This window comes from Furipterus horrens, unplaced genomic scaffold (genome assembly GCF_987537825.1).
Source record: "Furipterus horrens unplaced genomic scaffold, mFurHor1.1.pri manual_scaffold_12, whole genome shotgun sequence".
In the NCBI taxonomy this organism is placed as follows: Eukaryota; Metazoa; Chordata; class Mammalia; order Chiroptera; family Furipteridae; genus Furipterus; species Furipterus horrens.
In genome coordinates, this window is record NW_028327182.1 from 70,020,444 (window position 1) to 70,034,509 (window position 14,066).

At 39.2% G+C, this 14,066-nt stretch overlaps 1 protein-coding gene across 4 annotated transcripts in view; it reads left to right on the forward strand.

Annotated features, from left to right (window-relative positions):
• ARHGEF7 (Rho guanine nucleotide exchange factor 7) overlaps nt 1-14,066 on the forward strand; it is a 146,868-nt gene that overhangs the window by 54,890 nt on the left and 77,912 nt on the right. For 3 of the 4 annotated variants that reach the window (XM_090258797.1, XM_090258796.1, XM_090258794.1), the window contains exons 3-4: nt 4,392-4,476; nt 6,407-6,537. In XM_090258797.1, the coding sequence (XP_090114923.1) occupies nt 4,392-4,476; nt 6,407-6,537 (216 nt within the window). Of the gene's footprint in view, nt 1-2,194; nt 2,234-4,391; nt 4,477-6,406; nt 6,538-14,066 lie in introns of those variants that run through there. The other variant, XM_090258795.1, reaches the window with a different exon arrangement.

A 14,066-nucleotide genomic window follows, 5' to 3' on the forward strand; every position in this document is an offset into this window, starting at 1 on the left:
CACCCCCACCTTTGTTGCTATTGCTGCTTGGATTTTGTGATTGTACATTGTTCACAGTATTTAAAAATGGGCTTGGGAGGTCAGCCATGATTCCCGCTCTGAGAGTTAGTAGTGGGAAAGGCTTTGGATAATTCAGTTTCAAGCAGACAGTAAAGGGGCAGTGACAGTTCTACAGAAGGGTTCCCAAATGGGGCAGCTGTTTTGGTGTTGGTCTGCAGGCACAGCTCATGACATCCACAGTGTTGAGCAGACCCAGGGTGCTGACTGCCACGAGTATCCTTCCTCTTTCATGCTGGTGTCTGTATTTTCCCTCATTAGCATTGGGGTGGCGAAAGAGTTCACGCTGTTGAGACTGAAAGGTGATTGTCAAGGCTGGGGTCTGTGTCAGAAGTGGCAGCTTGGGTGGGAATTCTGGATGTGAACTGTAGCATTTTGATATGGAGTAAGGCAGTCTCCTGTTGGAGTATAAGCTGGAATCTTGCTAATGTACATTAGTGTAGGCTGACACCAGAGAGTGCGTGTGCTGTGCTGTGTGGTGTGGTGTGTGCCTCAGAAGCAGTGTGCATGTGCTGTATGTGCAGTGTGTGGGGTGTGCTGCAGGAGTAGTGTGCAGTGCATGCTGTGGTGTGTGCTGCAGAAGCAGTGTGCATGTGCAGTGTACAGTATTTACTGTGCTACACAAGAGCAAATGTATGTGTTGTGTGTGGGATATGCTGCAGAGGCAGTGTACATGTGTGATATGTGCTACAGAAGTAGTGTATGTTTGTGGTGTGTGCAGTGCAGGGTGTGGAGACTTAAGGCCCCTTCTCCGGATGGTATTTAAGGTGTTCTTGAGCACCTATAATAGTTGAGGAAACTTTTTTCCCCTTGATAGTTATTTTGTATTTCAGAAAGTAACCAGCAGGGGGCAGTCTTTACGTTCAGAAGGGTTACTTGTCCTGCGAACAGAATTGCCTCCTTCCCATTACATGCCTTGTCACATTAATTCAGCCCTACCTCTTTTCCCCCCGTGAAAGACTAGAGAAAGTTCTTAGAAAGTATTTTTATGTCCCACTTTTAATACTCGGGGCCTCTTCTATCCTGGTTTCTATATGGGTTGTAATTGTTGTATTTCATTATGTAGTATTGTTTCTATTAAAAGTAAAATATTAAAAATAAACTAATATATTCAATATTATGAGTTTTTTTGGTGGAATACTGGTAGGTTAATTTATTTTGTTGAGAATATTGGATTATTCTACTGCACATTTAATTCACTTAAATGTCAAAGTAAAGGTGAGTTTTTGGTAATTCCAACTGGATAAGTGCTAAGATTTGTGGGGTATTGAGTGTTTTCTCCTTACTGTACTTATAAGGGACAGGAATGAGGGTGAGCCTGTCCAGGGAGAGGATTCAGAACACTTTTCTTTTGTTTCCAGGGAGCTGCTTCTCACCCTTGGGCTCTCAGAATCACCTGGAGAGCATTAACGTGTTGATTCTAGGTTCTGTCCGTAGAGATTCTAATTAAATTGGTTTGCGATGTGGCTTGATTTTGTAAAATAATCTTGGTTTTGTAAAGTTCCAGGAGATCCTAATATGCAGCCCCTCCTGATAATCACTCTCCCAATACCACCCGAAGAAAAGGGACCTCTGTATTTGTTTCCTTCCTTCCTGCTTGCTCCATACCCCAGCCAGAGGTGAGAGTGTGCTGCCCTTAGAGCGTCAGCGGTTGTTAGGTCATGAGGTGGGCTGGGCTCCTAGGGGCAGTTGAGAGTGCTAAATGTCCTGGGTCATTCTCCTATACATGCTGACTTATTTTTTCAGAGAAGTTTCTATAAAAGTTCTAACGAGACTTCCCTTTTGTTCTCATAGTACAAACTTTTTCAGTGCCTTAAGATTTTTCTGGTTTTGTGTTTTGTTGAATAGATTCCTATTTCGGGAAATAGTCTTATCTTTCTCTGGAGAAGCATTTTAGTCAAAAACTTTTATTGACTCAGAATATGCTTTTTTCCCTATTAGAGGCAATCATTTGTCTCATTTCCTTGTGTAGTTTCTTGTTAAGAAATGTGGGATACATGTGAATTCACTTAGGTTGTGATGTCACATTGAACCTCATTGGCGTGCAGTTTTAGCCAACCAGGCGCTTCCTGGTATCCAAGTAAGAAAGATATATAGTTCTGGAATAACAGGAAACTTCAGTTTTCAACATCCTGTTTTCCTGAGTTTTATGACTCGCTGCCTCACCACAATGAAGGTTAGTAGACATTTTATATGTATTTCTTTTTGTAGAATACCACAGTTTTAATTTTCCAGGCTCTAGAATTATAACTTTAAGGATGAAAGACATGCAGATTAACTACTATAGAATTTTACATGTGTGGGAACTTCCATGTTCTATGTATAAGAAAACTGAGTCCTACTGAAGTCAATACTTTCCTTTAAAAAAAAAACAGTGTAACCCATTAAAAGATGTAGGTGGATATATCACCTAGATAATGTTCTTATTTGACTTGCAACTTCTGAAAAAAATAAATATTAGAATAAATGGATTAAATTGTATATTATCAGATGATTCTTAAGACTGTTGTGAGGTCTACCTCTTTATAGGAAGGATCGGGCATCATGAAATTAGCTTTATTTTGTACTTCAACTATATGAGATGGCATCAGTAATTGTATACAGAATGCTTAGACATATTCACATCTCTTAAATCTTGTAGCTCTGTTAAGTTTTTAGAAAAAAGTAAATGGAACCACAAGCTTTTAGAAAAAGTGAGTTGTATTTTCAGCTCCTCCCTTGACTCAGTGATTTGATGGCCTTTCTTGACTTTCTTTTTTTGTTTATGTTTAAGCATACCTCTTGATGATTTTTACTTATTTCAGAAATTAATGGCAGAAGATTATTAACTGAAGATGATTTCTGAGGCAGAGAACAGTAATTATTCAGATTTAGAATGGCTCCTAGCTGCTTTTAATGTGAATGGTGGATGAGTGGCTGGATTGGTGCATTTATTATTCAGCAAACATTTGAGTTTTTACTGTGTACTGGCCATTTTGCTAGATGTTGGGTGTTGTAAAATCTGCTCTGTAGATTTTACAGTCCAGGGTGACATACACACATTGAATGTAAAGTTGTCTTTGTGATAAATGTGCGGCGGAGCCTGGTTAGGGGACCTAACTGAGTCTTGGTTAAGGAAGTGAGGCTGGGAAAAAGTCAGATTAGTGAGTTGGCCAGCAAAGGGAAGAAGTCAGATTAGTGAGTTGGCCAGGAAAGTGGGTGGGAGTCCGGAGGCAGGAAGGAGGTAGGGGTGGTTCTGGCAGGACCTGTGAGAGAGAGGAACTGACCAAATGGGTAAAGAGGTGGCAGTCAACTGCGAGAGGAAGTCAGAGCCCTCCTTTGCTGATAATTCATTCCTAGATGTTTGTTCATTTCTGTCCAACTGAGAGAAACTTTTAAGTATGTTAACACAATTTACATTTTGGTATCTAAATACTATATCTTTCTGTTATTTGCATTTTTGAAAGAAAGTTTTTCATAATTTTTCTGGCAGAGTTGTGGATGATTTGACTATTAAAATTTTTTTGTGGGGTTTATTTGGTGATGAAAAGCTATATGTAATCTTTAGGTAATATTTGGGAATGGTGTGTGTGTGTGTGTGTGTGTGTGTGTGTACACACATTTTAGACTTGCTGTAAGGCTTCTGAACAAGCTAACATGCCTTATTTTTTTAGCTCCTGTATGTATGTGTGAGAGTGTGTACTCATACTCACATGCTTGCACATGCTTGCATGCTTGCACTGGAACTGACTCGTCTTTCCCCTAGTCTGTAGGCTGCCCAGATTGGAGGAATTTCAAGTTGACAGCACTGGTCTGGCTCAGCTCTCTGACCTGAGGGTTGAGGACCCTCTTCTTCCCATACCTGTCCTCATTCTGGAATCTGCAATTTTCTATCTTCCCCTCATTTTACTCTCACATTCATTCTGATGCCTGTGTTTCTCTTTTGCTGGTGTTAGCTTTGGAATTGACTGTGACTAGAAGAGGAAATCTGTAGTGTGCCTGTCCTGCAGCCTCTGCCTTAATCTAAGGAGAGAAGGATTAGGAAACCACTCCAGCATTCACTGAGTGCAGGCAAAATTGGCTTCCTAACCAGGGAAGTGCTCCCAATCCAGGTTACGAAGGAGGGTGGGGAGTTGGTCTCAGGCCCAGGATTAAGGTGCACTTAAGGGAATTCTGTTAGATCTCCCACCCCCAGACCAGAAGCTGAGTTCACTGGTCCTGCTTTTTCAGGTTGTGCTGCATCTTTAGGATTTCATCTGGAAATCCTACATGTGGTTCTCTCATTGCTGTGAGAACTTCGTTTATCCTGTACCCAACACAAGACATTATTAATTTTGTTTAATTTTTCCTTTCAGACATTTGATGCAAATGATTTGTATCAGGGGCAGAATTTTAACAAGGTCCTCAGTTCCTTAGTGACTCTAAATAAAGTAACAGCAGGTAAGACCTTTTTTAAATTGAACTTGAGGGGGTGTGAAGACAAAAAAGGGCAAAAACCTTTGCATTTCTTTTAGCAAGACAAAATGAGCATTATCAAATTAAATAAGCTTTTATTGCATTAAAATTTTGGTTACTTTTGCTGTGATTTTTTTTTTTTTTTTCTTCATATTAGAACAGAATCTTCCTTTTTAGGTCCTCAGATGGCTATCAGGTGTTTTCCTTTCTGTGGGCAGAGCAGTTATTATCTGAAAATATGTAGCAGAGGAGAAATGTCTCATTCATGTGGCTACACTCATGGGTTGTCTTGGAGTTAGAAGCATCTTCCTCTGGATTTTTATTATGCTGATTAAAACTCATATTTATTAGCAGATCTAGTGACTCTCTCTGAGGTGTGATCATGACAATGGAGTAACCAGTGAATGGGCCTCTAAAGTAAGCATCTACCTGGGCCAGGTTACTAAGGGCTATCTATGAGTGTACATGCCCAGAGTTTTTGGTTTACCATGTTCTGAGCCCCAGTCATAGCTCATGGAGAGGAGTGAGTGAAGGTAGGGACACAGTCTTCCCCTCTGGGCTCCAGACCCAAGTGAGGACAAGGAGAAGGTCTGTGCACATTCCTCTGTTCCTTAGACTGCCTGTCCTGTGAGCTTGGAGAAGTTCTGTCTTGTGGTTCTAAAAGAAGGACTTAGTAGCTCTTTTGTTTTAAAGTCATTTTTATTTTTCTATTTAAAGACTTTAGTTTCAGATTTCTGGGGGCAAGTTAGGCTTTGATATGTCTCTTTTGATCAGAGACCTCTTAAGTTTGTTTTGTCACAGTTTCTTTCCATTTTTGTCCTGGTGTTTCAGATGGGGTGTACTCACCTCGTTGTGTCTGAGAGGAACTGAGTCAGAACTCTTTGGACTGCAGTCCTGGTTTGGGGTCCTCTGTGCTTGAGAACCGTTCCTGGTGCCCCTCACAGCGCTTCTTTGCTGGAATGGCTGTCCAGGGGCTGCCTGTGCCTCAAGAACAACTGGAGATTTGTGTTTCCCTGTGATATCGTCAGACTTTTAGTTGTTGACAACTAACTCAAAAATTTTATAAGACTAGCCAGTCCAAACATCTGCCAGGGAAATAGACCCCGGAGACCATCAGTTTAAGGATATTTTTACAAAAGGCTCCCATGTAGCTTTAGGAAATTGCTAGGCATGTGCATCTCAGAACAGTGATTTCCTTAGAAACTATTCATGGCCTCCTTTTTTAGAAAAATCAGATTACTTTGAATAAGTGAGTTGCTAACATTTACTTAATGGTTGGCCTAAGTGGAGTGTCTCGTCATGAAGAGACTCGAGAGAGAGAACTAAGCCCTTTAATAGCTGTTCACTTTGATCCTTTCACCAACTTTGTGAGGTGAGTAAAGCATGCGCTACCTTCATTTTGAGGAAATAATCCTCAGAAGGGTCTCTGGCTGAAAAATACAAGGGGATTTTCTGTTGGTTTTAAGTAAGTCTTTTCCTTTTGTTGCCAAATAATTCTTGGTGCTTACTATGAGAAGCAGGACCCGGAGAAGTAGGCGTATGGTGGTGATGTATTGGGAATGAGTACTGGGTGGTGCTCTGCTAAGTAACTGATGAGAGGTTTATTTTTTCCAGATAAAGGGAAAGTATTAAAGACAGGTTACAGAACATTTTATGAATTTGAAAGTTATACTGGAGAAGAAGTGATAGTTATCTCCACTTAATTTCTGGAAAGGTGATTGAGGGGAATGAGTGCAAGTCATTTCTGTAGAAGACAGAATCTGTGCTTTGTTTACTGCATATAAATGGCCTCCTTTGTTGTGTGGTCTGTGGTGCGTCCCTCGGGGGCTGCCCCAGTTTAGAGTCTGGTGTGCAGTGAGGGTGCATGGTGTCAGGCATCTCAGCTCACTCTTTTCTCCTTTCACGACCTTTTCAGACATTGGACTGGGAAGTGACTCTGTGTGTGTCCGGCCCTCATCTCATCGGACCAAGTCCTTTGACTCCCTGGGATCCCAGCCTTCACATAGTCGGACTTCAAAATTGTTCCAGGGCCAGTATCGAAGTTTGGTAAGTTTGAGAGAGGTGGTTATTAAAATTGTAATATGTTGGGGAAGTGAGTGTCTGTAGGTGTATCTGGAATGATGCACATGCCTCTGGCAACAGAGGTGCAGAGTGAGGGGTGGTTTGACTTTGCCCCATTGTTCCTTTACTTGGGCTTGGCGTTTGTTCATCACCAAATTATCCAGATGTATTGCTCAATGACTACTTTTGAGAAATTTGTGTATTTGGGGCATTATATTTTAAGATGCATAATCCGTTTAATCAAGAGAGTTGTGTGCTTTAAAAATATTCCCCTAGTCACATGCATAGTATTTCTCATCTGGTATGTATATATAGAACTGCAGGAATAAGAAATATGTATTTGTAAAAGTACTTGGCTATGTAAAGAAGAAATGGCTGAAAGCTGAAAAGACCTGAGAATGGTTTTTCTTTTAATAAAGGCATGACTTAGAGTGCTTTACTGAGTCAGGATGCAGCATATGATGGAGGAACTCCCTTGTAATGGCTGCCAGTGAGATGGATAAGGAACTTAGACTAACTAGTCATCCTGGAGAGTGAAGAAAAATCCATTTACAAATCATTAGGATACAAGCTCTGAGCAAAGAACACAGGATTAAGAGTGAAATTGTTGCTGAGAAGCTGGGAAAAGATTAAATATAGTACTGAGTGGAAAAAGTGTGGAAAGATGCCATCACATCAGCTGACCAGGATAAGGCTGCTCCCTATTGTCATCGTGAAAACGCTGAGCCCTCTTTTGAGCCAATGGATGATTGGCACTTAGTTTAATTAGCAAGTGATGTAACTTTGTTTCATGCAATATTTTAGTAAATCATTTTATGTTACACAAATTATCTCGTAACCTGAGTCTGAAGAGAGGCAGATTCTTCTAGAATTTTTAGGGGACCATAGCTTTATATCTTCTTTAACACAGAAAGTAATATTGTTAAGTAAGCTAATGGTGATCCTGAAGAAATAAAAATTAATTTGGTTAGAGGTATATTTTGTAGAGGAAAAGAAATTTGAGTTTAGTTTACAAAGCTGTTAAAAACTGAAAATGATAGAAGGAGTATAATCTTTACATGTTCCTGAACTTCTAAATGCAAGCTAACTCTGATTACTGTTTATCTTTTGACTCTTTTTGCTGTTAGAGAAGTCCCATTACTCTTTCTCTGATTTTGTGTAGAATACAGCGTGCATTTAGTTGTTTTCCCCTGTAGCAGACATTGTTCTGGTGCTTTACCTGGACTAACTCAACCCTCACAGTGAGCCAATGAAATGTAGGGTTTAATGATAGAGGAATTTTTTAGAGTATTGGAATCACTACGATTCTAAATTAAGAAAAAACACAAACCACTTAAAAATATTTTAAATTAGCTTTATTAAATACGTGAACAAAATGGAAGGGAAATCAAACTTTGGGTGAAGCAATCTGCTCTCTTACCCATTTACCCATGGCCATTTTCATCTTTTATTTTGAGTAAATAAGAACTTGATTGCAAATAAATAATTAGAAGTAAAATTAAGTTAAATGTAATGTTAATAAAGAATGTTACTAAGTACAGGATTAATTTTTCATTCGTTAGAAAAAATTTTTAAGTTACACCAGAAATAAAAGCACCTTTGTCATCTCACCTGCTTTTGTGTCTGTGGTTGGTAGACACAGTTGTCTGCTAGTGAAACGAACGTGGCAAGACTTCTCTCACCGTGCTGGGTAAGAATAATTATTTGCCCTTAGGTTTTTCTTATGTATTATTAATAGTACTTTGAGGTAATTTTCTTGGATTAAAAATAACTTATAATGAAACAAGAGTGGCAAAGTGTTATTTAAAGCTGGGCGATAGTAACATGGAAGTATACCCATCATTCTCTACTTTTATGTTATAAGTTTTCCATAATAAAAACATTAACTTAAAAAAGCAACTTGTAGAGTCTTGAACATTTTGTGATCTCATTAAAATAAAGCCTAGCTTTGAAATTGTGTAAGGCACTACCATCCCCAAAGCAAGGATGGGTCTTTTCCAGGTGCTGTTGTAATTGCTGCATCTCTGTTTAAGACTGTCTCACCTAACCACCACCTTGGAGCTGGTTTTTTGCATAATATTGCTTCAGTGTCTGTGAACTCATCATCTGTCTGCTGTAGGACAGATTTCCTGCCTTGTGATGAAGGCAGATTTTAAAAGTTCTAGTGTTTTGTTTGCATTGAAATGGAAGTTCTAACTTTATTATGGCACAGTTGCTTTATAATTATTCCTTTCTTGGGGTGATTTCTTCTTACCCAATGCCCTGCACTAAAATGAGCTTCTTATCTGACTCTGTGTTGCATGATGTGCCTGTGCCTATTACCCCTAGAAAGAGCAACTCCATAACTGAATTAGAGGTGGGGGAGACCCAGCCTGTCGACTTGGGTTGTGGTTTTTCTCATATTTAAGGTTGAATTCATCCTTTTTTATTCTTAAATAACTTTTATTGAATGCTTTTGGGATTTCTCATGTCTCTGCTGTGCCTTAAGTCTTCATCGGTTAACTCTTAATAAGTATGACCTCGGGCTCAAAGTTTGGGGAGAATATTTGCGGGGTTGTTGCTCCCCTGATCTTTTACTTACCAGAGAGAAGACTTGAGCCTTAAAGCAGTTCCTCTCCCTGTTGGGGGATCCCCACCGCCTTTTGAGACCAGGGCCAGCACTGGTTATTGAGTTCATAAAATGTATTTCCAAGGCATGCAAGATAGTAAAATGTATTACATGTATTTAAAAAATATATATTTTTAGTTCCTCTGTGCTGTAAACGGAAATATTGTGCTTCTCTAATGTACCGTATTTAATCAACTCCCTGACCTTTAAAAAATTAGCATGTCTGAAAGCATGTCTTAAGAGTTGATGGCATAATTGACAGTATTTGGTGGAATATAAAATCATGGGGCATTTTCTAATTTTGGACATCTTATATTTGATGAAATACATTATGAGAAAACTGAAGGTTAGAGAAGTTAAGATATTTACACAGCATCATAAGATTGAGAAATAGTTAACCATTGGAGTATAAATTGGGTATTTCACTCCTTGACAACCTTTTCTTCTATAAATGAGATTATAGGTACTTTTAGGGAATGGAAGAGAAGATACAGTTTGTGTGATGGTAGCTCACCAGGATATCCTGATTCTGGATTATTAGGATAATTTCAGAACATTGGATAAAATAAAGTGCTTGATTAAGTTGTAGATGCGTGATACTAGTGAGTAGTGCTTTGACTGTAAGAATCAGAAAGAGGCTATTAAGAATGAATGTGGTGGGGGTCACCTTTTCCCTCTTCGGTTTCCTCCCATCACTAACTTTATTGCCATGTAACATACATACAGAAAAGTGTGTATATCCTAAGTGAGCAGCTTGATGAATTTTCACAAGCTGAATATTTCCTGTGTGTAAGCCTCCAGATCAAGAGACAGAACCTGATTGGCAGCACCTGCCTTTGTTGTGTCTGCCTTTCCCAAGGGCATCTGCTGCCCTCATTTCTAATAGTAAAAGTGAGTTTTATCTGCTTTGTATTTTATGTAAATGGAATTCCACAGCATTTACTCATTTTATAACTGGCCTCTTCTGCTCAGTTCATTGTATTTTAGACTGTTGAGGAGTGTCATATTGAGCCCAGACAGATGACAAGATATAGTTTCAGGAGAACTTTAAAAAAAGGGAAGGAAATAATTTTAGAGTTATAAGATAGTGAGTAAATACACCCTTTCCAGATTCCTGTGATACTAGTGACAGTGACTGGAGCACTCTTGGCTCAGTTGTAATATTAGGCTGAAATGGGTGTTGTAGGGAGTCGCTGGAGAACAGCTCTTTGTAGTGCACCTTCCTTTCAGCCTGTCTTTGGCATCTTGCCCTCCAATCAGTGCTCTTTAGAGCAACATTGTCAAAATCTATGTATCCTTCAGTGCTGAAGGAGTGGAAATTTGTGGAATCAAATTTTAAATGAATCTAGACTGGCTGCCTGGACTCTTCTTTCCACCTCCTCTCAGACATCTCCCTGTTCTTTCCTTAGTGTAGTGTCTGTTTCTAAAGCAGAGAAGGTGTCAGTGGTGTGTGCCTAACTTGTGCCTTGAGTGTAGAGAATTCATAAGTGGAGGGAGAAGGAAATTTACCTAGTGTTTAAGGTCCTGACAAGATAACACCATGCCCTGACTTATATTCTGGCCAAACTGGTGTGCAGAGAGGGCCTCAGTGCTGGTTGCTGAGCTGAGGCGGATGGCTGGCAGTAGGGTCACTCAGGGGTAGTTTGACCTCCTTACGGGCCTGCTCTGCAAGTTTATTTGTTATGTGTTGTGGGAATTTGTCATCAGGATTGGCTGTGTGCTTTTACAAAAAGCTAGGATAAGCCACAAGAAAGGAGAATGTAATGAAGATCATAGTAGTCAACTGATGAGTGAGGACAATGGTTTGCAGAAAGAGGGAACCTGATACAGCCATAGTAAGCCCGATAATGTTTCACTGAACCAGAACAAGGACAACATGTGCCATTTTTTCAAATGTGAGCTTCACATGGACAAGCAAGCTTTATCTCACCCTTCACCATTCAAGTGTGCCAGGAAGTATTATGTTTGAAGTGACAGTGTTATTTCTTTATTGAATATTTTAAGTTAAATATTAAGTATACATTAAATGTTTAATGTATTAATTTGAATTATTAAATATTTATACTATATAATAGTTAATGTTATATATATTTATACTTATAACAGTTAATATAATAGTTAAATAGCTAATATTTAAATAGGTAAATAAGCATTAAATATTTTAGGAATTCTATCAGCTCCTCTTCTTGAAGATCTGCATTAACATCTTGTTTGTGCTATAGCTTTTTTATCTTTTTGTTTATTGATACATATACCTAGTTTAAAGCATCAGGCAATTGACTCTCCAAGACCTGTAATTATGAAAAAAATGAGAAGAGACAAGAACTTTCCAACTTTTTCCTTGATTCTTTAGATATTTGCCTGTGAGTCTCTAAATAAAATACCTATATTAAGCTTGATTTTTTTTTTTTTTTTTTAACTTGAAGTGTTATCACTGTGGACTTCCCACAGTGGAAAAGGGGATTCAGGGCTCTCCCACTGCCGCTGGGCTCCTTACCTGCATAAATGCTTCCCAGTTCTTCCTCATGACTTCCACTGTGGCTTCTATTGGGCCAGTTTTCAGTATAGCATTCTTGGACTCAGACTCACAGTGGAACCATGATCTGTGCAGTGACTGTTCTTCCTTTTATAACAACATTTTGTTTTCTGGATTTAATAATTATTGCCTATTTGTTTAGTTTTCTGTGTACCTTTTGCAGATTACAGTCCTAGTCTTTTGTCTTTTTCTAATAATCTCTTCTTGTACATTCAGACATGTTAGAATTTTTCACTTTCCTGTTTCTAAGGAACTTAAAAGTCTTCTGGCCCACTTGAGTCTCTTGGTTGCCAGCCACCTTATTGCCAGCTACCCTCTCTGAGGTTTTTTTCATCATCATCCTGTAGATTCTTTGTGACCTGAGTCATTTCCTTTCCCTCTTTGTCTTCAACCTCCTTTTTTTCTTGGATAATCCCCCTGTTTTGTAGAAGCACATCTTTCACCAGCTTCTTGAGAAAGGGTATGTGGGAGGTAAAGGTTTTGAGATCTTGCATATCCAGATGTCTTTTTTATCCTGTTACTAAGATTTTTTTTCTTTGTTTTTAAGTTTTCTAAAGTCTAGTTATGATGTGACTTGGTTTGGATTTCTTTAGGCTGATCCTCTTTGGGGTTCACTCAGCTTCTTCTTGTGTCTCTACATTAGTGTCTTTTTCCAAATTTGGGGATATTTTCATCCATATTTCTTATACCACTTTTCAACGCTGCTCTCTTTCTCCTTTGAGACTCTGATAGTACCAGTCTCACATCTTTATTATTTCCCACAGGTCCCTGGAGCTCTCACCATTTTTTTTTTTTTTTTTTCACTCTGTCAGTTTTAGTAAATTTAATAAGGTCTGTTCTTTTCTGAGATTTTCTGTTTTATTCTCTTTTGAGAGAATTTGTCATTGCTTTTTGAAACCTTTTAATGACGAAAACCCCAGCATCTGCTTCATCTCGGTGTTGGTATCAATGTTTCTTCTCATTCAAGCTGTGCTTTTCTAGGTTTTCAGAATAAGGTGGGTTTTTGATTGTACCTTGGAGACGTAGGAGAGTGTGTTAGGTAGGAGGTGCTGGATCCTGTTTAACTTTTGTATCTTAGCAGCCCGCAGCCCTGATTGGGTTTCAAGTGTGGCCCTGGCTTAGGTTGGTAGGCTATGGTTTCCAGTGACAGCTTAGTTTCCAGATCCCTTTCAGTGGTGTGTGGTCAGGCTCATTTCTTGGTGTCACTGGGGTTCCTGCTGGACAGGGGTAAGGGTTTGGGAGGGTGTGGGGGAGATTTGGTACCTTGGTCTCCCCTGAGGCTGGATGGAAGGTGTGGGGAATCTGGGCCTGGGTTGTCTCCAGAGGCTACATGGAGGAAAAGGAGATGGGGGAGGATGCCTTGTAGGCAGATGTAACAGCCTGCTGCCACCTGGTGGGAGGCTGGGAATCCCTGTCTGAATTTTGCTAATGTCACCTGCAAAGGGAGTGCTCATGCTCCCTGGGGTGTAGGATGTCCTACTCAGTCCCTATGGACACCCAGGTGCAGGCTGAGTGCCTGTACCCACTGTCAGTGCCTGCCATCCTTTGCTGCTCCTTTGGTCAGGAGGGCACAGTTTTCTTGGGGATTTTTTGTTTGTTTACTCTTGCAAGCCTCTCTGGCACCCACTCTGAGATAGAAAAAGATAAAAAGAAACTCTGGTCGTTCTGCCTTTCTCTTCCCACTTTTCAGAGATCTGCAAATATGTTCGATCTCTGAGAAAAATACAAACTAAAATAAGGTACCATTTCTTTCCATTAGTTTGGCAAAAATAAAAATACTTGACAATATTTAGAATTGGTGAATGTGTGAAGAAATAACTCTAAGGTACTGTTGGTTGGATGAAATGTAGCTTGGTGTAAGTTTGTAGAATGTTTTGGGAGGGCAGTTTATGAACAGGTATTAAAATTTGAAATATGTCTTACATGTTCTCTGACCTGAATTTAACATTACTTAACCAGTGGAGAATTGGTTAAGTAATTAATGACATAGCCATACAGTATATTATTATACAGTTAGTTAACACTAAAGTTAATTATAAATACTGCTGAAGAAATGACTATAGTGTATTAACTTTTTATAAATTGTGCAGAAGTATATATAATTCCATAAAAAAGTATGTGAAAATGTATATATGTAGACATAACAATGGCAGAAATAAGACCGTTCAAGCCATTAAGAGAGTTTCCTCCTGGGCTGGAAACACGAGTCGTTGGGTGGTCAGAGTGCACTGAGGGAGATAGGACACTTAAACTTCTCGAATTTAAACCTACCTCTGCTGTTTAGGGCAGTCATGCTACATTAATAGTAGTAAAATATCTGATTACTTTATGATGTAGACTGTACTTCATTAAATTTTTCTTCCCCTGTAC